Below are 23,571 nucleotides of genomic sequence, written 5' to 3' on the forward strand. Positions count from 1 at the left end.
TTTTGCTAAAATATTTGAGCTCTTTTTGAATACAAGTTATTATGGGTTTTGAAAAAAATTATCTTCTTAAATGTTGAAGAATTGACTTGCCTTCTGCCATGTGGTCTTTTTTAACTTTTGTGCATGGATGATATAATAATAGATTCAATTCTATATTCATATTTAGACAAAGCCCGGTTGGATAAATTACAACAAATATGCACGCGCAGGAGATTTGAAAGCACGCACGCGATCGGTCTAAACGAAGAAATTTCCCAAATTTGAAACCTGCGTTGACATTACACATCCCGGCACGATATTAAAACGACAGGATTTGAGCTTACATACGATATTAAAAGGATTTGAGCTTATTGGGAGGAATAAATACAGAAAGACGAGAGAAATAACATTTTTGCAATCATGTCGCTGTATAACACGCTTGTATAACTGAGAGCAATTGGGATGATAATTGATTCATTAATTATTTGTCATTAATAAATTATCACCGTGTCCTCATTTGTAATGTTGTTGCACTTTATACTGCTTTCTGATGTAATAACATGCAGTGCACATTCTTGACAAAATAGCATGCATATCATAATAATATTAGTATAAAATACCTCCAAAACTAACTCAATGTAACGAAAATGTAAATTTATATATAGGATGTTCTCCTTCTTATATATTTTTCTGTTTTTAGCATAAAATTATCAGCTGTCCCAACAAAGGACAGTGTAAACGTACTTTTTTAACAACTGCGAATATGCTTATTGCTATATATTTTGCCATGTCTGCCTGGATATTTATTTGCATAACATACAGTACGGGTCGCGTGCCGCGGATGCGTACCATGGACATATAAAAACACAAAATGCGACAAATAAAATGTACGAAAACAAAGTGGACAAACAAAAGTATGGAAAACAAAATGACGCTGGTGCATTAGGCTACTGAAAGTCAATTCGCAGTTTCCCGTTACATTTTTTTCCAAGATGACTCTGATGTATGAGTAGGTCATAGGTGACTATTTCATTATTCATTATAATAAGTCTAGTGTCCAAACCAGTATGTGATAAAGGATATAGTGCAACGCTGGCCACCACAGACGACAGCATGTTAGGCTAAGTAAAAAATAAAACATATTTCACGTCCGGGTTTTCGAAAAAAAGGAGGAAGAGGGGCTTTTTATTTTCTATTTTTATCGCAAAATTGGTGTAAATACCCATACTTAGAGCTGTTTTAGCGTACAATCTGTACATACAATAATGCCTTGAAAAAAGGAGGCCCGTTTTATTTGTTGTTCTGAGAGTTACACCCCCTCTAATGATCACAAAACCTTCCTAAAATGTTTCTTGTATCTTAACAAGGCTATAGAGAGCATCCCAACTTCCTAGACATATTTTTGGAAAAGTTATAGGCCTAACTGAATTTCAAAAAATAAAAATTTATTTCAGAAAACCTCCAAAAAGGAAGCGGGAGGGGACGTGAAACATGTTAATTTTTTTATTTGGCCTTATATACCCATATATCATAAAAGAAAATACGTTTTTCTTGGTGAGGAATAGTTTCAAATAGTTTTTATTTCCTAAAACTTGACAAAATATCAAATAATGACATGTTTGAAAATAATGAACTATTGTATCGGGAATTTCCCAGTACCGGACGGTAACGAGAAACTGTGAATGGACTTTGGGCTAAATTCGATAGATTGTACACATTAAAGATGACCTAAAACTGTGAAATTTTATGCATGTTTTTTTTAAACAATATCACAAGTAAGAACATGCATTTGAGCAACTTCAGTCAATTAAATTTACTTCTGCATATTTTCATTCTTAAAAAAACGATGGATTGTGCATGGTACATTAAATATTATTAGGCCTATGTTCGATTCGGTGCCTGAAATTAAAACGTTTCAGTTACTGATGTATCTCTAAAACATGCTCATCGGGCTATTTTTCTTAATTTAAGAAAGCAGGCCTACCAAGCTGGACAGCTATTTTCTTTGTATATATTTTAGAATTTGTCTGGTTTCTATAAACAAAAGGTTGAATGAAACAGTCGGAATTCATATACAATTCAGTTTCTTTGTCTAAATTACCTGATAAATTTTCTACCTGCAGGGGTCATGCAAGACCCAAGTAAGCTGTCGCACTGTTAAATTGAAGGGTCTCCTTGTCTACCTTTTAGACGACAGCAGAACAGGTGAAACTGGCACGCGACACATAATAGGCAGGTCATTTGTAAATAATAATACTCCTTTGTATGTCCATTGTCCACCTATGGTTCGTTGCCTCATTTGTCCATTGTTCCCCGGCCATACTGCTGACTGATTATATATGCATGAAGGGCTATTGTTTATTTTATTTTCTACAATATATCCAGGGACCAAGGACTTCTCTCTCCACACAGGCCTTCGCCTTGTTGTATCCTAGGATTCCTAGCAGACATATTCGGTCGATATCATGCAAGCTGCAGTTTTTGAATGTCTGTCTCTGATTATTTTGTTGAATTATTAAGAGAATTTGCCAGGTTTGGTTTAATATCGAATGCAAATGATTTTGACACTGTGTGGCATGGTATGCATGCAGGGCGAGAGAGCCGACGACGAGAACGAGAGAGAGACAGATAAAGCATGCATGGATAAAGGGACAAACATACGGACATGACGGATGAGGGAGAAAATGAGACTGAGCGAGACTGAGCGAGAGAGATTGAGGAGACAGGCTATAGGCACTCGGGGGGGATTTGGAACAAGGATGTGCTACGCACACTGTGTTTGCAAGCATCCAAAAAAGACCCAATTTGGTGTTTCTTCACTTTTGCTCAAATGCGCATATATATTGATATCCACTTAACCTAAACACGTACCTATGTAGCCATCGATGTACCAATTGCTGAAAAGGTGTATAAACATATGTACATTTTCAACCATGGGGGGGCACATCTACTTTGCTTGGCGCTTGACATGCAGATACATATCATGTAGCAACTGGGGTAGTCAGAGAGAGAGGATCTAGGAGGGTGACTGCATGGTTGAGGTCATATGAGAGGAGGGGGGGGAGGAGGAAATGGAGAGAGAGAGAGAGGAACAGTGTGAAGGGGGAAATTATACGGAGAGAGAGAGAGAGGGGGAGACAGAGATATATGTAGACAGACACGCAAACCATTTTAAATCGTACGTTATGCCCAAATGTTACGTGAAACCCAAACGAACACCCGCCGCACTAAGTGGACAAACAAAAGTAAAACATATGGCGTCTATTTTATCATGAAACTCATGCATCAACGATTATACACCTGGTGAGATCTGGAAAACGCACTGCATCATACATCATCAGGCTAAATATAAATGGCCGTAACCATGGTGTACTATATTCTTTGCACTGCCAATGTACTTTAATAGCACCAAAACACGTGTGCACCAGAGAGGTCACTAAGGGTCAGAAATGTTAATCAATTTTACGTATCATTGCCACCACTAATGTTTCAGGAGAGTCCTTTTTTTATGATGTATTGTCCTTTTTTATGTGTATCATAAATTGTCACTGAGAGGTACATTTCGTCCAAAATTGTTTTGTCCAAGTAAAGTTGGATCAATGTTGTTTTGTTCAAATACGCTTCGGAAAAAATATGTCAGTCCAAAAGATATTTCGTACTTTTGGTCCATTAAAGGTTTGGTCTAACATCATTTTGGCAAATATTTTTGTCATGCGCTGCGCATTGCTGAGACAATTTTCCTATACATGTAACAGTAGCCAAATATAAATGGACAAAGTAAGCTGTTTGGACCAAAGAGGTACAAACTACAGTGGCGTACCGTGGCCGCCCCAACCCCGGGGGGCTGAAGAAAATTCAATTTTTCCGCCCCTTCCTTGGTAGGAATAGTTTCAAATCAGTTTTTTATTTCAACAGACCGAAAAGGTTGACCCAATTTTTTTCTCGGTCGTTTGAAAAAGTGAAGAGCAAAAAAAAAAAAGAAGAAAAAAAAAAAAAAAAAAAGGGTTTCAGGCGCAAGCGCCCTAAAAACAGCACATTTTGATGTACCTATAGTACCATTTTTTCAAATTTTTTTATGCTTTATCAAATTTTTTCGCCCTTTTTTATTTACGAATTCTTTTTGCCGCCCCCTTCGTTTTTGCCGCCCCTGTTTTTGCCGCCCCTTCTTCTTCCGCCGCCCCTTCATTTTGGCCGCCCCTGCTTTTACCCCGGGGGGCTGGCGCCCCAAAGCCCCCCCCAAATACGCGCATGAACTATGAATAGCCGAAACTGAGTTGAACTGAACTTACCTGGATCAAAGTCCATTGGAAGAATGATTGTTTTAGGGAAGTGTTTGACCTTGATCACCAGAGCTGGATGCTTGACGAATGAATCACACTTTTAGGTTTTTGGAAAGGTTTCATTATTTTGTATACATGTAAACAAAGAGGACTTTCATAATATTTCAATCAAATGTAATTAACACAACTCCTCCCCGGCTCCTCTCTTCTAATTTATCAGATCAGATTATGGCCATGCAGAATTTACTTATACAGCATATCATTTATATGAAGCATAGCCCGTCTTGGCTAAGTTGAAGTTCTGCAAAGAGCGTTCTTAGCCACAAAGTGCTATTGATACGTACGTAGACTGTGCGCCACATTTTCATCCATTCCATAGACGAAATAAGGACAAGGCCATTGGCTAAACAATAGACGGCAACTTCATGTTCCAGATTGTCCACCTGAAGCTGGTTGTTGCCTCACGTTTTCCAACAAATTGAAAATTCCAGGGCCATGTTTTTTGTACTGTGACTGATCAAGGAGATGCAGACAGAACAGAGTAAAAAAGAGATAAAACGTAAAATATCCATGTTTTCTCTCCTTACATTTTGCAATTGTTAATCCACTTTACAACATTTTCGGTCGATATCACAAGCTCAGGACGAATCCTGGTCGTCTGACTATTTTGTCAATTATTTGGATTTGGAAATTGTATTGGTATGAACTACACGCAGGATAAGCAAAGGTATGCATACTACAAACATTTGAATGACGGATGAGGGAGTTTTCAAATATGAGCACTGAGCAGACCAATGAGATTAAAAGTTGAATGATATAGGACTACAAAATAAATAAAGAAGTATCGCTACATTTTGTGTTTACTAACAGAGCATCCAAAAAAAGACCCAATTTGGTGTTTAAACTTCAAATTTGGTGTTCAAATGCGTGAAAATATATTGATAATAAAACGAACCTAAACACGTGCCTATGTAGCCATCTTGTACCAATTGACAGACGCCGAAAACTGTATAAACATATGTAATGATATTTAATTAACCATGGGGGGCACATTGTATCAAATTTTTCAAGTTTCAGAAAATATCATGAAGAACTCGAACTAGTAGAAGAGAGACTCCAAAAATGATGGTGCACTGCATCGGTTAAAAATCCTTTGAAAGGAGTGGGGAGGAATGGAGCTTTGATGTGCTGAGCTGAAAGTGTGAAGCCGTTTGGAAAATTATACAAAACAATTGAACGTCTCAAGAAAACGAGATATATGTACAAAATGACACTGTTAATTTTCCTGCTGGCACTGGTCATGTATAAGGGTGACTGCTTGTCATATTTTTCGCTGAAATCGTTTATGCCAGAATTGCCAATTGCGAGATGGCACTCCGTCTATTTCTTGGTTCAAATGAAAATCCTCCTCAAGTTCATTGAGATTGCAAACCATATTACTTATCATATAAATATAAATGGCCATACCCATGGTGGGTCCTATTAGTGACTTAAAAATAAAGAAAATGTACTTTAATTAAAATTATTTTCATCGGCTCCCTAGAATGGGCAATAAGGGTCAAAATATGATTTTTTCCACACGTATCATTCCAGGGCAGCTTGTTTCATGAGTCCATATGAGTATAAGATATCGTTCTTGCTTTTTACATTTTTACACTAGAGGTTCATCGGACCATTTGGTCTGTCCAATCTAAAGCATTCGTCGATCAATTTTTTTTTCATCTTGCTTCTGAAAAATTTGTCGTCAGAGAGTCATTTTCTCTATTTTGGTCCATTTCAGGGGACATAACATGTATTTTGGGGCAAATACACTTTGTCAATACTGCTGTTTTCCTCGTCGCCCTTTTTTTTAGGCCATATTAAAAATAAGCAAATTTTTGATATTTTGGCATTTTTTTGTTCAAAATAGCCAACATACCTATGGACTTCAATTTTGTAATACTGTTTGGACAAAGTAACTTTAATTACTTTTCATAGGTTCACTTTTAAGTTTTAGGCAATTTATAAAAATTTTGAATTTTTTCACCTTGGGATCACTTACACTTACACCTTATTTTTTTACTGTTTGAATATGCCTTTAACTTATAATTCATTGTAAAATCATAAATATTGTTTAAGCTTTAGTCTATAATTATGTAATCGTTCGGTATCTTTGTTTTTTTTCAGAGACATACTCACACACAAATACATGCATTTGGTTATCATGTGAATTCTTATGTATCTAATTAAGAGTTGATTAATTGTTTGGCCCATCCTTTATAACTTGTTCTCAACCATCATAATCAGCTCCACCCACAACACTTACATACGCTTAGCCCTGAATTGCTTTAAAATAGGCGGTGATTGATAAAGGCGATGTGATAGCAATTATAAATTCATTCGTTAATTGCTCTTTTATTGTGGTTGATATATTTTATTTTTTAAAAAAAATTGGACACTTTTTATATACAAGATTCTCATTCAGCTGAATCTGAGCTCAAATGTGGCAGAATAAAGAGAAAAACTTATTTGCACGGGAACATTTATCCATATACAAATAGAGGATTGGTTAATTCTTTCATCCATCATGTTTATGTTTTCCATGTCTTGCTTTCAATTTATCAGATTCAGATTAAGCAATTAAATAATTATATTTTTTAAGCAGCATCAAAGTCAAAGTCTTTCTCATGAATGCATACTTCATGACTTGTCACGTATTTTTCATTAAAATGAACAAAAGCGTTCATTTTCCACAAACTGCTAAAAATATATAGACTGTTAGCGCCAATTTTCATCCACGTAGACAAAATATAGCCCTTTTCTATTGTCAATAAATTTGATTCAAGTAAAGATGATATATATCTTCATTCATGTTATTGGTGTGCGGGCGAGTCGTATTATTGACAACCACGTTCCATATAATAAGTTTATCAACAAGTCCCAGCGTTCTTAATTATATATACACCTGTGCTGCATACATTTTCTCCAGAATATACAACGCTGAACAGGTTTTTGGCTCCGTAAACACGCACTAGTTCTTCACTATTTATTAAGATAGAAAATATCGTTTAGGATAATAAACATGCTAAAAATGATGAACCACGATTATGTCATAAACAAACGAGAATCTTTCGATGTGGAACGTGTGAAAAATTACAACATTTGAATCAATGCGGCATCCTTTACATTATCACGCATACGCCGGTCATCGAGTTTTATCTGTATGATATTATTAAAATGAGTTTAATTACAAGTTCATGTTGGCCAGGAAAAATCATTTCGGCCCTTGTCACGTATACACTCAAAACGGGAGCTGTATCTTCTCAACCGTGGGCAAACGGCGTGTGTTAGTGTCACGCCATTGCAAAAGGGCCATTTTCGCCTTGTTCAAGTTACGAATACGCTGAATGTCCAGTTGACTCTGTTTTAAGCTATTTTAATCAGGTTAATACTACAATTTTTTCATGATTAGGTCTACCTTATTTTGAGGAGCTGTGGTCAAACGTTTTTGAGCAATTATATTGATGCTCAACTTTGTTGGCCAGGTCCATGCTAAATAAGGCCTGCACTAGTTTTATGTTACAGGTTGTGAGGCCTAGGCATTGACACGTGGTAGAAGACCCTAGAGGTAAAGGTGGCTCTCACACGATTTGGCCTGTTGGTTTTGTTATTTTACAATTTTTTTATCTTCAAGTGAGTAATCTACAAGGTGGGATTCATTAAAATATTTATCATAAACACGTTTGCAATGTATTTAGATTATCGCCCATGGGCTACAATTAAAAAATAAATCAGCGTGTTTGTATATGAGTCAATAACAATGTTCAAAAGATCATGAATATTTTGCATTTATCATCAGAGCAATCATGGAATTTAAAATCGATGTTGAAAGTCATGGAATTTCTACAGACATGGTGTTTTCTCTGATTAATACTATTATTTTCTATAAACCAAACAATGGTCAATTAAATTAACACGTGTTTTTTCATTACCTTTTTCGTGCGTTTGTAAATGATCCGTTCCGATTGTTAGGCCAATAAACACTAAATCGGAAGAGCCGAAAACACGCATTTACCGGCCATTACCGGCTTATAGGGTGAATTATGCACAGAAATTTAGCCACTTGCAAATTCCGTCGTTTACTGAATATTTATTTTGGTCACAAAAAAAAAACCGCCTACTGAAGATTTTCTCTTCGTTTTGATCCGACTTTCAGGACGGCATTAGCCACTAATGCACATTTTTAAACTTTTATTTAATTACCTAAAAGGACCGAAATTAACATGTATTTCTATGTCTAATAATTTTGTCAATAATGTTGTTTTCCTCGCATCCCGGTCTTTTTGTCTAATGTCATTTTACTGCATACTGATGTTTCATGTTTTTAGTCCTGTCATTTTACCATATTCCTGGTCTTGAATACTTGTCAAATAATTTTGTTACTTGTCGTTTAACCATATCCCGGTCAACCTTCATGTCTATAATAATTTTATTATAATGTCGTTTAATCCATGTCCTGGTCAACCTTGTCTATAATAATTTTATTAAATTTTTACCTATATCCCGTCAACCTCTCATGTGATGTCTATAATTTTGTTATCGTTCGTTTTACTTTTACCCCTTCAACCTACACTAATATTGTTCCACATAATTTCGTTTAAAATTTGAGGTCAAGCTCAAGTTAGCTAATAATCTATCATTAGTAAAAGCATTTGGCTACGACCCGTTGGCAACATAGTTGCAGATCAACCATTTTGGTGATCGTGACCATGCAACACTTTCATTTATGATGTACTTTTTGCGCACAATTGGTTTAAACATTCATTTGATCAAATGAATGTTTTACACAATTACTTTTCGTTATTCATGTTTATATCTTATCTATGGGCTCAATTTGGAAATGAAGGAGCCACTATAATTTTTTGATGTTTTCTGAAAAACTGTATTTAGTTTATTCAAATCTTCTGATCGTTAAATGTAAAACCTACGAGGGTATGGTCCTGAAGATTCTTCTCATACATTACGATTAAACAATCATGTGCTGAAATCTAATTATAATGTGGCAGAATAAGGGTTCGTACTGTAAAAGGATGTTCGACAGGAACACATTGAAGCTATTGTTGTACAAATTAGTTTTTAATGAATTCATTTCATCATGTAATATGGTTTGGTCAAGTAAGGAGACTTTCAGATAGAGCAAAAGAGATAAAACGTGCAAATCGTCCTGAAGTATTTTTTAACCTTAACATTTTAATCCACTTTTACAATTTTGTTATCTACTCAGGACGAAAATCCACAAGGTCGTTCCGACTATCGTTTTCATACTTATGAACTTGCAGGCTACAGTTAATTAAAAAATCGCACAATATAGGCATTAATAAACAATGATCAAGTGATACAACGAAATATATTATATTGATCATCAGAGCAATGTGGAGTCGATGTTCGAAAGCAAATATTGTTTTTTGATTGTCAATAAATTGAAACTGAAAGAACTATATTGTTTTCAGTCATCTGATTATTGCCGAACGGTAACAGAGTCCGATTTTGACGAATAAGTTAACATTTATTAACAGTGCATGAAAAGTTTAGAAAATTGCCGATAAGTGACTCATCCCCCTTGCTCCCTGTACATTTGCCTCCCCGATTTTCAGACGGTTCATGTCACACGGTCACTTTTCTCTTTATTTTTTTCAGGGGACTAACTGCTTACATGTTTATTTGAAGGGGCTTCAATTTGGTCAATACTGCTGTTTACCACGATAATTTGCCAAATTTTCATTTCTAAAATAAAGTGATAGACACCACTTTTAGGCAATGTTTTGAAAAAACATTTTAACAAACCCGATGTTCGACCTTAGCTTCTGGATGGGTGGTCCACCTTAACATTCTCGGAATATGCCTTTAACTTATGAATTCAAAATCATAATCCATACTTTGTTTAAATTTAGTTATAAGCATGGGGAAATTGTTCGGTATACTAGGCCTGTTTTATGAGATAACACAAATTCATCATGTTCATTTGGTTAGCATGTGAAAAAATGTTATGTATCTAATTAAAGAGTGATTAATTGTTTGGCCTATACATTTTTAACATTGTTCTCAACCATGTATAAAAGCTCCACCCACAACACTTACATATCATTAGCCCTGAATTGCTTTTAAAATAGGAAAGGTGATTTATAAAGGCGATGTGATTTTAATTATAAATTCATTCTTTAATTGTATTTTATTGCAGTGGTTGATTATATTGTTTTATTGTATATGATTCAAAAAATAAAATTGGAAAATTTTTTAATAATGAATCATTCAGCTGAATCTAATCGTCATAATAATAATAAAGATTTGCATGTAAAACTTATTTGACTGTTTACAGGTAAATCTTATCCATATAGGAATTAAAATGATACATTTTCTCTCTCATGTTTATGTTTTCATGTCTTGCTTTTTATTCATGTATTCAGATTAATACACCAATTAAATAATTCTATTTTTAAGCCTAGTAACATCAACAAATAAGAACAAAATGTCAAAGTGCTTTCTCAGAATGTTCCATACTCATAGTTGAATCAACGTGGACATTTTTAAAAGTGTTAAACTTGAAAATGGAGCCTCTTTGAAAACAAACTACTAAAAATATATATTGTTAGCGAAGGTGTGAGTGACATGACAAAAAGAGTACCCTTTTATTTTGTCAATAAATTTGATTCAATTGTAAAGATATATATATATCTTCATTCATGTTATTGCGTGCGGGCGAGTCGATTATTGAAAGTCACGGAATTCTTAATAAAGTCATCAAGTCAAGTCCATGAATTATGATATACACCTGTGCTGTGATTTGCTTCTATGAATCCGAATAAAAAATATACGCTCAGGTGAAACAGTAGTTCTTATTATTTATTAAGAAGATGGTAAATATCGTTTAGGATAATAAACATGCTAAAAAATTGATGATCAAACGATTATGTCATAAACAAAAGAATCTTTCGATGTGAACGTATGTGTAAAACAACATTTGAATCAATGCGGCATCCTTTACATATCACGCATGTTATAGGCAGGTTAATGTTTTTATATATCATTATCAAATGAAAACTTCTAATTACATGTCATCTTGTTCATTGGCCCAATTGTCACGTATAGGTCTGAACCCTTGGCCTATAATTGGTTTGGGCAATTAAACATAGTGAAAATTTTCACAAAGTATCAAGAATTTTATGTAAGTAGGCCTACCATCGGACGGTTCAATTTAAGAAAAATCGTACTAATTTGTTTTCGTTTAGAAACCCTCTTTCGGTTAAAGCATTGTATCATTTGCAAAAATGATTATCAGAAAACTCTAATGAAATTTAGCGATTTTTATACTAATAATAATTAAAACTATTAATAATAATAATCCGGTTCGTAATAATAGAGCTAAGCGAATGTTTTAATAACAATAATAATAACGATTATAAATTTTATTTACAATGATTTGGGCTACCTACGCTACGAAAAAAGATCTCATGACATTATGCTGTTTAAATGTTCATGGAAAAAATTTAATACAGTCTTTAAGATGCCTAAGGGATGATTACCAATTTTGTCTATAAAATAAGTGGACTTTGTGGGCAGTATCACACCAATGTCATAATAAAGATTTCACATCATGACCAAATAATGTCTATTGTGGGATTCCGTCCTGATGGCGGTGATTTACGCCCTTTCGGTAAAGGCCTTACCGTCCTATAGGTCTGAATATTAAAACCAATAATTGGTTTGCGGATGGGAAACTTTATGTTCAAGAATTTTATGTATATAGGACGGTTCGTTTATTTCTTTAGAATACCCTTCTTTCGGTGCCAAGATTGAAAAATGATTATCAGATCATATTTTATTCAATAATAATAATAATAATAATAATAATAATTCTAATAATAATAATAATAATAATAATAATAATCAATAAATGCTATAAATAATTATATAAATTAAAATGTTTAAATGTTCATGAAAATTTAATACATGTCTTTAATCCTATTATTGCATTTCTAGAATGGTCCGGTAGCTCGAATAAAAAGATTCAATGGTATCTCCTGTGGGATATATTTAATTTAAATTTACACCTGTTTAATACTTGTGCTTTTTTGTGTCAGGTCAGGAAATTGAATCATTGGACTTTTTCATGTATTTCTCAAAAATGCTAAATATGAAAAAAAGTGTATTGCTTCGTGGTCCGGGTAGCCAAGGTTTGTTTTGCTTGTAGGTCAGAAAACCAAAAAATTCATTCGTAATAAATAAGAGGCCATATTGTACATAAATATAGGGAAATTTATTACTATTGTGCACTATAGCCTATCCATAAATTCATTTGCACATCCACTGATTTTTATTTTCTAGAAAGTGTCACTCTGATTATGACATTGTAAACAATTTGACAAATGTTTATCATGTTTATTACAAACAAATAATCGATTCCTGAGCCACACCCGCGGAATCGACTCCCTGCGCACATTGCAAGATAAGGGTTCTTATGTGTGCCCTTAATAAATCGTTTGCTGAAATGAACAAGTTGTTGAACTTGTCATTTTTACCCTTCACTACTACCTCGACGAGCACCATTGTTTCAATTAAATAGTGAACAATGAAAGTCAAGATGAAGGGAGGGTCAGTGGTTATCATAAGTGGACATGAGGTGGGTCAGTTATTCACACCTTGGGTTGATTGACAGATGACCATCATAATGACCCCCTTGCACTTCATCGTTGAATGGCAACAGATTTGCGTGGTAGGCCTATAGTGCATGCAGCAGTGTGGTCGACACTCACAGACAGCGACTTGACGTGCGGATTTATGCGAAAAGGAAATGCGTCAATTTTGCAAGAAGAGTCACATTTATAGTATCTATGCATCTATTATTAACGTCTGTCAAGGATTCTTGAGGTTTCTTCACCACACAAAATACTATTAGTAATGAATAGAGATATAAATAAATATTTAAATGATAGAGAAACAAATGAACTAATACAGAAAAATGAATAGGGAAATAAAATGGAAATAGAGAAATAAATAATCAGGGAAATAAATAAATAATAAATAAATAAATAAATAAATAAAAATATAAATAAATAAATACATAAATAAATAAATAAATAAATAAATAAATAAATAAATAAATAAATATAAATAAATAAATAGACAAATAAATACTAAACGAACGAACGAATGAACGAAACTCGGGTGAATGAACGAACAAATGAACAATTGAATGAAAATGAATGAACTTGTGAGTGAACTCTTAAATGTAAAGAATGAAAACTCACTCCCCAAAAGAGTGAGTCACTTAAAAACCACTCAAAATGAGTGAAATGTGTTTTTAAACTTTAAAACCACTCAAAAAGAATGAAAACCACTCTAAAAGTGAATTTCAACTCGTTCAAGGAGTTAAATGAAGGACAACACATTTTTAGAGTTGTCCTTCATTTAACTGAGTTGAAATTCACTCTTAAGAGTGGTGTTCACTCTGAGTGGTTTAAAGTTAAAAACATTTCACTCTTTTGAGTGGTCTTAAAGTGAATCACTCTTTTCGAGAGTGAGATTTTCACTCTTTTACATTTAGAGAGAATGAATGAATGAATGAACGAATGGATGCATGAATGAACGAACGAACAAACGAACGAAAGAACAAACGAAAGTCAATAAACCGGTTTCTAAACAATGAAGACCTGCACTTAAATGAATGCCTACGTAAAAAGTGGGGGCCATTCAAAAATAAAATAAAATTGGTAAAAATATCAGTTGCTGTGGAACCAGCTTGTCTTTCCAAATTTATTGATCTGGATTCTTGCAAAGTTCAAGCTGTCTAATAATCACTCTGTTCGCGGAACTATACAATCGCATAGGCATATTGCACGAGTTTAAAATTATATTAAATTATTGAAATTGGAATGTTAAGAACACATTAACAATGGGCTAACCCATCTTCTATTTGGTATGAAATATATCTCTAACGCAATGTGTGTGTGCATTGACTTTTAATTGCCTCAATTGTCAAATTACCTGAAATTAACTAAACAGAATTCTTTTTTTTCTTTGTCTTACAATGTGAAACGTATATTACTACCACTGACCTAGTAAATTGACCAGTAGCATTATGTTACTAGGCAGCAGCAACTGGTGGCATAATTTGAGAGATATCTAAACATTGGAACAAGGAAGCAGTTGTCCAGATCACACCTTGTGCACCTGCCGATCACAACTGAAGGGTTGTTGGCAACCGTATCAGTATAGTGCATCATTAAGATAAGCACATGATAATGCCACGCGACAACCCAGATCATATGTCAATACCACAAGAGGTCATCTTCAGACCTCAAGATCGAAAATGCAAATATTATGAAATGTTATCAGCATGGACATAAAGACTTAATATTTTATTGATAAGTTGGGATGAATATATTCAGTTCTTAATGTATAATATTAAATCTATATTATTTTACAATGGATGTAAAAAGGTGATATATTTTTACTCCATAAATATATATTAGTTTGAACCTCGATTGAACCTTTTTTTTACAAATTTTATAAAATGACCCCGAGTTGATAAAATTAAATTTGCTGACCATATTTCTGTCTGTTGCCCAGGTCACTGATATAAACAAAAGCCAAATTTTAGTTACGATCGAAGCTTGCAAAGAAAGAACATGAAGAAAGGAATTCATTGAAAATATTTTTGTTTTCCCCCAGGGGCCCAGCCACGCGACATAGGTGAAAAGGTCTTTGTTCCGTATTGACGATGAAGACCCCATGATTGTACAACCCACACGTGACTGACATCTCTCTCAACACTAAACCACTCATGACACACAGTCTCTAATTGGGTAACTCCCACGCAGTATACAACGCTCACGTTGATTGGGTATTGTCAGTGCCAATCAGCCAACCCACTCGCGTGCCACTGTATAAGCAATTCCCGTATGACAAGTAGATTCTGTGTAATACACGCTAAAAATACTCACAGCATGTGCGTTCATAGTATATCACTGGATGTTTAATACCTTTTCTGACACATAGCTCATCAATCGCTCTTAGGATTAACAACATACCGATAACCGTTCTGGAATATATTATTTGGATTTTACTATATTAACGTCGCATATGATTTATTCTTCTGCAAAGTTTGGCTGTGCCGATATTGGGATTCCCAATATGCAGCCTGGAGATTTAGTTTGCATCATGGATTTCTTAGCCAAGAATATCGTCTTGAGAGCAAAACATTGGTATGTTTGTTGTTTTAGTTTCATCTGATGCCGCAATAGGTGTTTTTACCACTTTATCAGTTTTTATTTTGGATATCCTCCAGGAATATGTCAGTCAATGTTTTGGATGGCCATTATCATCCCATGCAGATATTTTCTTGATAACTATCGGGACTTTCCGGATGAAAAAAAGTTTTGCATCATAACAATATTTTGTTTCTCCCAACCCCGTGTACTTTCAACTTTGCAGACTTTATTTATTCCAGTGTGCTAATTTATGTTATTTGTCTTTCTTTGTATCCACAGTTACTCAAGAAAACTTCTGACAACTAACAGATGCGATCATTGCAAGAAAACCATGTTTCTGGTAGCTTTGAGATGCAAGGACTGTCGGTAAGTTACTTGCTTCATTTTTTCTCTTTTCAGATTGTAACTTGATGTTTATATATGTACAGTGTGCTGTCTTTGAAACCTAACTGTTGCATGCCGGACCTTGGTCCCCTGGAATAATATTAAGTTTTATAATTTTTGCATTTAACAATCTATAACCATTGTATATTTTAAGCTCAGGTTGTATATCACTTGTTATATTAGCTATATTAAATACTTATTTTATTTGACAATAATCTAAATTCCTAACAGTGAACAATGATAATTCGAAGCGAGGATTATAAGGATTTCTAAATTTTCTATCATTTGATATTGAATTAAATGGAACAATCAATATGTTTGGAAAGAGAAATATGGATTTCTGATACAATACTGACCTCGACCCACAAAGTTCTTCTTTTCTGCATATGACAGCTTATATCTATTATCAGTTATTGTTTTTGATATAATTTAATAGTTTAAAGTATTTTGCTTCTGCAAAAGTGTGTTTCTTAGTATATCTAATAGTATTACCTATAGATATTATCTAACAATTTCTATTATGGTTAGAACTTTGGATATCAAGGTCTTCATAATACTACTAATACCGTGAACTACTGTAGGCTACTCTTTTATATGATGTGAATTGTGAAAGTTCGAAATACAAGATGTAATGGTGTAGGCCAATTCTAAAATTGTGCTCACGTTTATGAGAAGTTAACTAAAATGCCTTAGAATTTTAGATAGCATTTTGACCAATGTGTTATTTCAGATTTAAAAAAGAAAAATGCGCAGTATGCTTTAATATGCCTGTAGGTCTATGCGATAAAATATATAATTAATAACAAAATTGACAAGCTTTGTTTTGCCACAATCAGGCCCCTTTCCCGGGTCTCATTTAAACAGGTGCATATATTTTGCTCAGGTCATATATATATTTTGCTCAGGTAGACTGCATCTCATCATTAGATAGGGCCTATAGCTAGAGTGCATTCCACGGTTGATCGGCAGATGTCTGGTCTACACGTGCCAGCTCTATTTATGCAACTGCATACTTTTATTCTTTGTATTGTACAAGTGTACGGCTTATTTAACGTTAAACAAATCCTTTTCTTTTATTTTTTGCCAGGTTCAAGTGTCACAGAAAGTGTGCTCGTAACGCACCTGCTCTCTGCATACTCAAAGCCCATGAACACAACTTCCAAGGTACGTATAACAGCAGACAAAGGTCTTTTGTTTTCATTTTGTGTCCAGGTCATTTGAAATAACATTGCATTGCAATATTTCTGTCATTTTATACCAAAATCGAATATTGCCTTTTGTCATTTTTGGTCAGTGGAGGGAAAGAAAACTGCTTTCTTTTAGTATAATTTTGAACAATGTGCGCATCTATTGAGTATAATTTTGAAAAATGTGCGCATAATATTGACATGCACTTTTTGACAGATTAATTGGCATATTAGCCTTAATATAATAATTCACGAACAAGTTCGTGAAATTGCAATTGTACTTTCTATTAAGATTTGCCATTATGCTTTTTCTTAGTTATTGATTGATGATAATGAAATGTACTCATATAGACCAAATTAAGCCTAGTAATACTATCATATCGATACATCGTGAAGAAAACTCGGTCAAGCTGCTGAAATGGGCCATGAAAAGCAACCTTGATATAAATGTGAATGCACTATATACCATAATCATCCAAGATTCGTGGTAAAAAGTGGGACACTCTCTTTTATTTCATAGTACAAGTATGCCACCATCAGTGTGAGTAAATTATACATTATGCTGTCTACTGAAGATAGCATTTTAATTACAATAATGTTGGTATATAGCTTTATAGCAAACATTTCGCCAATCTTTAATTGCATGTTCACCTAATATACTAGTACCAAAGATCGTTGCAAAAATGAATTAACATTTTATGTTTGAGTGCGCGACGAGTACGAGTAAAGGCGATATTCTGATGGTTAAGAAGGATGATGCATGTGCCGTAACCGATGATCAATGTTGATCATCAGAGCCCCAGCCTGCAGGAGGACTCATGACTGATATATATAACCTTAAGATTTCGTGGGCGGGTCGATGTAATTCCGAGAAATATCGTCGCGCCGAGTGCTATTTATAAACTTGATGAAAACATATTCAGTGAAAGTGGTGTATACTATAATGTTGTCAGGTCACACGGTTGAATCAAAGAACAAAATATATACGGTACACTAACTAAAGACTTAATTAATTAATTAATTGATTGACTTAAGCATGTTGTTAAGTGCAAAATCATATCAAAATCTGGTTCGTATGATTGTGAATCCGAAGTTCGTCTCGTCCTTACGTATGCTTTAGTCACATGTTCATACTTGTGATGATCACAAGTGCTTCGCTCTTGTAATATTATTTCACGTGATATTTTCATACGTAATAAATTTGATAAACGAATTATGATACATGGAGCACGAGCTTATCGCAGCTCAAACGTCTGACCTCTTGCTAAACCCGATATCTGGCCTATAATAAATATCCAAAGTAAATATGATTTGGCTGCATTCCAAAAATATGATTTTATTATTGTCTGATATTACACAAAACTTGAGTTGACTTTTGGCATAGCGCAACATTTCTTTGAAGTTAAATTACTTGTAATGCAACCTTTCTTATGACACATTAGTTAAAGGTTATCTTTCTTATATGACATACTGTAATAACTTAGTCATATAATTTCTTGAAAGCAAATAAACTGTCCTTCATCTGCCCTATGGTATTCGACATGAACTCGCCCTGCGATATGTAGACGATGCGTGATTCGCGATACGCCAGCAAAATGACCCAATTCCAAGTATTATACATTCAGACTTATTCATGATTCGGTGGCCGGGGTTCAACAAGTGCTCCGATTCACCTGTACAAATCCGAGAATTAGATGTCCCTTGTACGGGCACCGCCTAGCCTAGACATTATGATTTGTAATGAAATAAATACCGCGAATTGAAGGTCTATGATCGCACAGCCAAGTTCAAATCAACATTTTAATCACCATTTTTGTGGTTTGTAAGAAATGAAACAAATTAGATTAAATGATTAATACAAACATATGCATGCAATTGTTAGTAACCTCTAATAACTTATGTAAAAGTTTAAAAAGCAACAAAACTGTTCATTGTGCCCATTTTAGTGATTAGTACCATGAAATCTAAGATCTAAAAAGGCTCTTTTCTCGTGGGCGTTGACCCCCGAATGCGCTACTGTTAGCATATCCTTCCAAGTAGCCTTCAGTTATATTGACATCTGGATCTTTTTACTTGACAAACTTGGCATTGGGAAACATTTTTGATTTTGATTTTCTTGAGTTCGTTATTAATTATTATTTTTGATGTCTTTGTCCATCCATGTACAGAATCTGCCGGCAACACACCACAACGAAGATCACCGACCCAGCGATCTCAGGGAGAGTTCTTAACCCCTCAACATCATCGCCATCATCACCAAAGAAGTGGACCATCCTCTTTAAGACTACCCCGTGACTCTCAGACTAACAACAAGAGCGGCTGCAGCTCCCCTGGTAGTGAAGACTTTGATGATGGTTTGCCCCCAAGACCGCAGTCCGCTCCAGCTCATCAGACAACGAGTCCAAGAAGAATACCTTCTGTGTCCAGCAGTGGAAGGCAAAGTCCCGTGGAAGTTCATCAAACTGAGCAGCAGCAGCCTAGCACAAGATATCACCTTAATCCTGAACAAGAGGATAGATTAAAAGGACAATTTGGAAGTTATTCTGGATCTTGTACAACTCCCTCCCCATCATCCGTATGTCGCCGGTTAAGACTTTCTCCAGATCATCACCGGAGGCCTTCACAGTGCGAGGACAGGGACTCACTGTGCCTTGCCCCCGAGTCCTCAACAACAGACAGTCCCGCCAACAACGCCTCCGTACGGACCATGGTATCCTACGCAGAATATGTTTTATCTGATAACTGTTCCGATGTATTTGTTACGGACTCTTTCGGAGAAGAACCAAGAAGCCCAAATGAACTGAGCAGAGTTGAACGACATCGTAAGTGGAGTCGCGGCGAGAGGTCGAAGACCGTCGACGCAACCTCGACCAGACAGAAATCCGTTACATCAGGCTCGGAATCCAAGGATGTTGACCCGGGCAAGTCTCTCATAGCAACATGGCCTAAAGATGAACATTGTCACGTCTTCAAGGAAGATGGTGAGTATTTACACATTCTTTTGTATTTTTGTCACACCCAAAAATGTTTTTGTTTTAAAATTCATACCAAAAGGAGATTCGAGATACCCGCCTTTGGAGTTCCCACGGGCGGAGAAGTCTTTAGTGTATTTATTTTTGCAAGTTTATTATCGTGAGAAAACGTTCTTAAGATGTTCACTTTGACTTTGAGTTTGTTCATCTTTTGGGATTTCACTTGTGTCTATTTACAATGTGTCGTGAGAAAACAAGTTTTAAGGGGTTGTATCACTTCAAGTTTATTCTTAGCTCTCGTTATTGACTTGCTTTTATTTTATATCAAGTGCCACTGATAACGAAAACAATAGTCTATTGTTGTCAGCTTACAAGTTACATAATGATTCAAACAAATACATGCAGTTAAAAATAACAGTTGTACTAAAATTTTGTCGACTGTTGTTGATGTTGTATACCGATTTGCTGATCAGCTTTGAGCACCCATAAACAAGATAAACAGTCAACATGAATACTTAGATCCCGAATTCACACAGTAGTCAGAATATTATAACACTCAAGTATTGTACCGGTAATGTGAAATCAATGACAATTAACTATTATATTGTCGGGTTCCCTTTGCAACTGATCGCTTAACGGGTTTTCAGATAACTTTGTAAAGTGGACTCATGATGAGGTCAACAGTGCGGTGCTTTCTTTGCATCACAGTGATCACACTGTCCTCTTTTGTTCAACAATTACGTGCTTTTGTGTTTTAACACATAGACCGCCTTTGTATAATGTTATAGAAGTTAATGATACCCCTTTAAGCTCTGATTCTTCCAGAAAAACAGTTTCGGCACGTAGGATTCGTCACAAAAGCACGCGCGTGTTTATGTGCAATAAATAACAATTTTCATTATATATTTCGCTGACATTTGATTTTATTCCGCGAAATAACATATGAAAACAATTCACTTTTAAAAATATATTGTAATATATACTGTTGAGTAAATATGATCTCCCACTGTCCTCAAAATAAACCAAGTTGATGCTATTTTAAGCACCTAAACAAGAACCAAAGATAAACGAATCTAATTTTACCACATCCTACCCAATACAAGTCTTGAAGCGCCTGCCTACAGAGCCCGAGCTGTATGTCTTTGCGATTATTTAGCCACGAATGACGTCATATAATTCTCTATCTACTCGAATCGATAACCATAAGTGCGAACATCGTGCTACTTTCACACGCTTATTTCTCAGATTTTATAAAAATATATATATTGGTGTGTGAAATATCCTCATAATTATAAATCTTTGTTAATTTGATGCTTTGAACATCACACTGCATTAAAATAAAATTGATGACGTACTGATCAGCTGATTAAAAGTGAGAGCCGCATTCACCTTTTTATTGAGGCAACGCATAGGCCTATTCTTTTAAAACCCGAGTGGAATTAAAACAGTTATCCAAAAAAATCCAACGGCATTTTTCTCTCGCATAGGTCTCTTCCTATAGCTACTCTCTTTCATTGAGCTCCCTTCAGTGTTTACTGTTAGAAATTTCCTATGTGTGGTATTGCGAGAAATGGTAAAACTACCTTATTCTCTCTCTTGCTCTCATTCGACTCAGTCTCTCTCTCTCACTCCTTTCATATTTCCTCATCTTTAAAATGATTCTCATATCGCATCAAAAATAGCCCAAAGTTGTTTGTACTTAAATGTCAACATGCACAAATTATGAAGGAAAAAAAGATAAATGTTGATTCGATTCGGACACACTATCTTTATACTAGATGATGTTTGTCTGTTGCACTGCTCTCGGTAGCCTCGCTCGCTGAGTATCTGCGCTCTATTTTGTTTTTCATACATAGTACGTCATCCAGTTTCGGGCTACCCTGAAAAAATCTCACTGCATGAATTTTACATGGGCAATTTATGACATCATTATACACGTTTAAATCCATGTCAAGAACCAAGCTGCTGCACTAGTGCAAAAATAAACCCGATTCTGATGACGAAAATAACGTCGGCAAAATGTCATGCTGCAAAGTCCCAGAAACATTAATATTTATGTGGTATTTTGGAGGCTCATTTGACGACATCCTGTGGGTTATTTAAAGTTGTCATTTACTTTGCAGATCATGCAGAATACCTCAAAAACAACTCTTGGAAAATGCGAAATGTTAATTCTGATCGGATTTTAATATGTAATGCCCTTATTTAAGATGACTTCCTAAAGGAAAAAGAAATAACCTAACAAGTAGTGTGTTATTGAATTTTTGTTTTATACAGATACAGTACCGTCGTCACTAGAAGACGCACATAGGCTATGCGATTGGTTGAAGGCATCAAGCAACTATAAAAGGTCAGTTAAAACATGATGTATAATTATTAAGTAAAAATATATATATCAGTTAAAGCTTTGGAAAATATTTTTGGTAAAACTAAGCAGTCATTCTAAGCACTACGACTATAAGAAGTGGAACAAAATGTATTGTAACTTATTTTTTTGCTGAGAATATTTTGCATGACCTTTAAAATTGAGTCGCAGAAGGGCTTGAGAAAAAGAGGGTGCAGTAGTGATATAGTCACTACATGCAGTATCTTTAAAGGTAAATGCATTTTATGGCAACATATGGTGACCAATCATTAATAATAATGAACTTTTTAGTTTGATATTTAAGGGACATTCAGATAGCAGTGGATATTTTGTGTTACATTTATATTAAGCTTTAAAGGGACATTCAGATAGCAATGGGCATTTTGTGTTACAATTACAAGGTTAAATTCAAAAACATACTTGACTTTTTTTCACTTTTTTGAATGTCCCTTTTATAAGCAAATGTTGATGATGATGATTAAAATAAAAACGATCTGATATGAATCTCTTTGCAACCTTTTGGAAGTCCCACGCCCTGCATATGGGCCTGCATATTTGGTAATAAATCAGGTCCAAAATGATTTATAATCTTTTGTGAAAAAAAAATTCACTTTTTTTTTTCAAAATTGAAATTGGTTATAAATCGGGTCCAATTATTTTTTCAAAATAATTGACTGAAACAAAAGAATCTGAATATTTCAAGATGTCAGATTCTCAAATTAAAAATTGGTGATATGTTTTCTATACACTATATATACCAACGTTATTGTAACTAAAATGCTATCTTCAGTAGACAGCATAATGCATAATTTCATTTCATTTTTACTTTTCAACATTATTGTAATTATTATATTTCATTTATTTTCCTTTACAGTGAGGACCATTCAGCCAAGGAAGCAGTCAAGGAATGGGCCATCCCACATGAAAACCTGAAATACGGCAAGTGTTTACGAGCTGGCAGGAACAGCGCCACCTACAGCGGCAACTGGCATGGGGAGGTTCTGATCCACACACGGAATGATGTCCATGATCTGGAAGAGTTCTTAGAAGAAGTGTCGCTACTCAGTATGATAAGGCATGAGAATATAGCTCTGTTCATGGGTGCCTGCATCGACCGTCCAAATCTTGCTGTAGTTACTTGGTAAGTGTTTCTAGAAA

General features: G+C 34.8%; 1 protein-coding gene across 2 annotated transcripts in view; it reads left to right on the top strand.

The window, feature by feature from the left end:
- Positions 1–23,571, top strand: part of LOC140158780 (uncharacterized) — a 68,537-nt gene that overhangs the window by 39,272 nt on the left and 5,694 nt on the right. Inside the window, exons 1-6 of one of the 2 annotated variants that reach the window (XM_072181992.1) lie at positions 15,239–15,499; positions 15,785–15,871; positions 16,977–17,053; positions 19,245–20,057; positions 22,326–22,398; positions 23,288–23,554. In XM_072181992.1, coding sequence (XP_072038093.1) covers positions 15,378–15,499; positions 15,785–15,871; positions 16,977–17,053; positions 19,245–20,057; positions 22,326–22,398; positions 23,288–23,554 — 1,439 coding nt within the window. In that variant the 5' untranslated portion in view covers positions 15,239–15,377. Of the gene's footprint in view, positions 1–15,238; positions 15,500–15,784; positions 15,872–16,976; positions 17,054–19,244; positions 20,058–22,325; positions 22,399–23,287; positions 23,555–23,571 lie in introns of those variants that run through there. The other variant, XM_072181993.1, reaches the window with a different exon arrangement.

The sequence above is a fragment of the Amphiura filiformis genome, chromosome 8 (assembly GCF_039555335.1).
Source record: "Amphiura filiformis chromosome 8, Afil_fr2py, whole genome shotgun sequence".
NCBI lineage: Eukaryota > Metazoa > Echinodermata > Ophiuroidea > Amphilepidida > Amphiuridae > Amphiura > Amphiura filiformis.